The sequence below is a fragment of the Vigna radiata genome, chromosome 8 (assembly GCF_000741045.1).
Source record: "Vigna radiata var. radiata cultivar VC1973A chromosome 8, Vradiata_ver6, whole genome shotgun sequence".
Taxonomy (NCBI): Eukaryota; Viridiplantae; Streptophyta; class Magnoliopsida; order Fabales; family Fabaceae; genus Vigna; species Vigna radiata.
Window position 1 is genome coordinate 11101703 of NC_028358.1, and position 1956 is coordinate 11103658.

General features: G+C 40.4%; 1 protein-coding gene across 1 annotated transcript; it reads right to left on the reverse strand.

Annotated features, from left to right (window-relative positions):
* Positions 1-407: 407 nt before the first annotated feature.
* On the reverse strand, positions 408-1424 carry LOC106770212. Its single transcript, XM_014656035.1, has 3 exons — positions 1227-1424; positions 1033-1137; positions 408-737 (listed from the first exon to the last, which is right to left on the reverse strand). The coding sequence occupies exons 1-3, from the start codon at positions 1422-1424 to the stop codon at positions 408-410; spliced, it is 633 nt and encodes a 210-aa protein (XP_014511521.1).
* Positions 1425-1956: the final 532 nt, after the last annotated feature.

A 1956-nucleotide genomic window follows, 5' to 3' on the forward strand; every position in this document is an offset into this window, starting at 1 on the left:
AGGGGCATGAGCCTTCGGTAATTACCGAAGGGTTAAGCCTTCAGTAATTACCGAGGCGCACAAGCCTTTGGTAATTACCGAAGGGCTAAAGCCTTCGGTAAAGCCTTCGGTAACAGTCGAACAAAAGAAAATCATATTTGTATTTGCTATCCAACCACAATGTTCACAACAATACAGACAGACCTGGATACAAGTTTCAAACCACAGACAGAGCTGCATTTTGTGCATCTCAAAATCATCCAATAATATCATTGATGAAAAAGGGCATATAACATGATTTGTAAAGTTGAATATGAAATGTGAAACATAAAACAATATCATCCATGACCAAAGATAATGTACCAAAATCATGATGTACTAAAATTCAAATGTACTAACTAACACCTATGATCAATAACAAAATAAAACTAAAATACTACATTGTCATCAGAATCATATTCATCATCCTGCTGATCCTCTGTAGATGGCTGGACTGATGTGGCCTGGACTGATGTGGACTGCTGAGGGACGGTGGGTGATGGGGAGGGTTGTGGCTGGGTCGGAGGGACGGTCGAAGGAGTGTCTGAAGTTTGAGGCAGCGCTCTCATGACCAGGGACTTGAAGTTTGTAAACTCGTTTCTCAAGTCACTGTATTCTTCTCTCAATTGACGGTTTTCCTGGTCATGTTGCTCTAGTAGCTGTGTCAAGCGCTGGATGGCCTCGTCAGCAGAAGGGGTGGAAGAAGAAGAAGGATGGTGCTTCAGTGAACCTCCTCTCGATGCTGTATAGTTTGCAGCAAGTTGTCCTGCACCGTAGACTCGTCCCTTTTTCTTCCCACCAACGACATCAATCCAGCACTGTGTCCTACGGATGTCCTCATCTGCATTACTCGCATCATCCGATGTAGGAGCTGACCCATGTTCGGATCTAACTTGTGAAAGTCTCGTAGAAAATTCTTCCTGTTGAAACATTAAAAGAAACGTTAGGGAATGATATATACAATAACATAATCATGTGGATTACTAATACTAGCACTGTTATTTGCTTGCTTACATGAGTCTTGCGAGATCTTTCATCAACAAATTCATTAGTGCCCTTCCGAACATGGGTCTGTGCAAAGACCTCGTCAACATGGACCGCCCGTCCCAGAGCTTGTGCCTGTAACATAATTTAGACTTAGAAGTGTATACGAAATAGAAAATACATAAGTTATATATGAAAGAAACAGAAAAGTAAAGAAAGTTTACCATACGAATGGCATGCTCGTGAACTGTGATCGACCCTCCAGTATGCAAGGCGCCACCCTTTTCAGACGCTCTGTTTCTCTTGGCTGTAGCACACTTGTTGCGAAACTCTACTGAATTCCAATGTGCAAGTAAAGCGTTCCAAATGTTCTCGCTCATCCAGTAAGGGCGCTCCCCTGCATTGCGGGCATCCCTAAACATCTTTGAGAGCCGATGAGATGCTTTCATGTTAAAATTTCTAATGTATTTGTGTTTCATGTTCAGTTTTCCACTACACTTTCATCTGTAATGATGAACAAAACAAACATTTATTAATGAACATGTTAAAATAAGAATGGCAATTAAAGTTGTTCACCTTAAAACGCTCCCAGAATGGCTTTCTGCCGTCTATAGGTATTGCTCCCCAAGTAGGCCATGGAGTCAAATACTGTTGCTTAATTGACCGTGTGATGGCCTGGGAAGCATGTCCATGACGAAGTGATGTTTAAATGTTTGATCTATATCCAGTGATGTTCATTCTTTTGATCCAAAAGCAAATATGGAATAAAATGACCNAGAACAAAGTTTTGAAATNAATCANTTTTGCCCAGGAGTGCAAAAGGATAAGTGTGGGGGTGTGATGAGTGCATATTTATGTTCACATTTATGCATTAAAATTAAAATTTTTGATAGAATATTTATGCTTAAATGATTGATTTGTAGAGGATTTGTGATTATTGGATTTAGCGTGTTT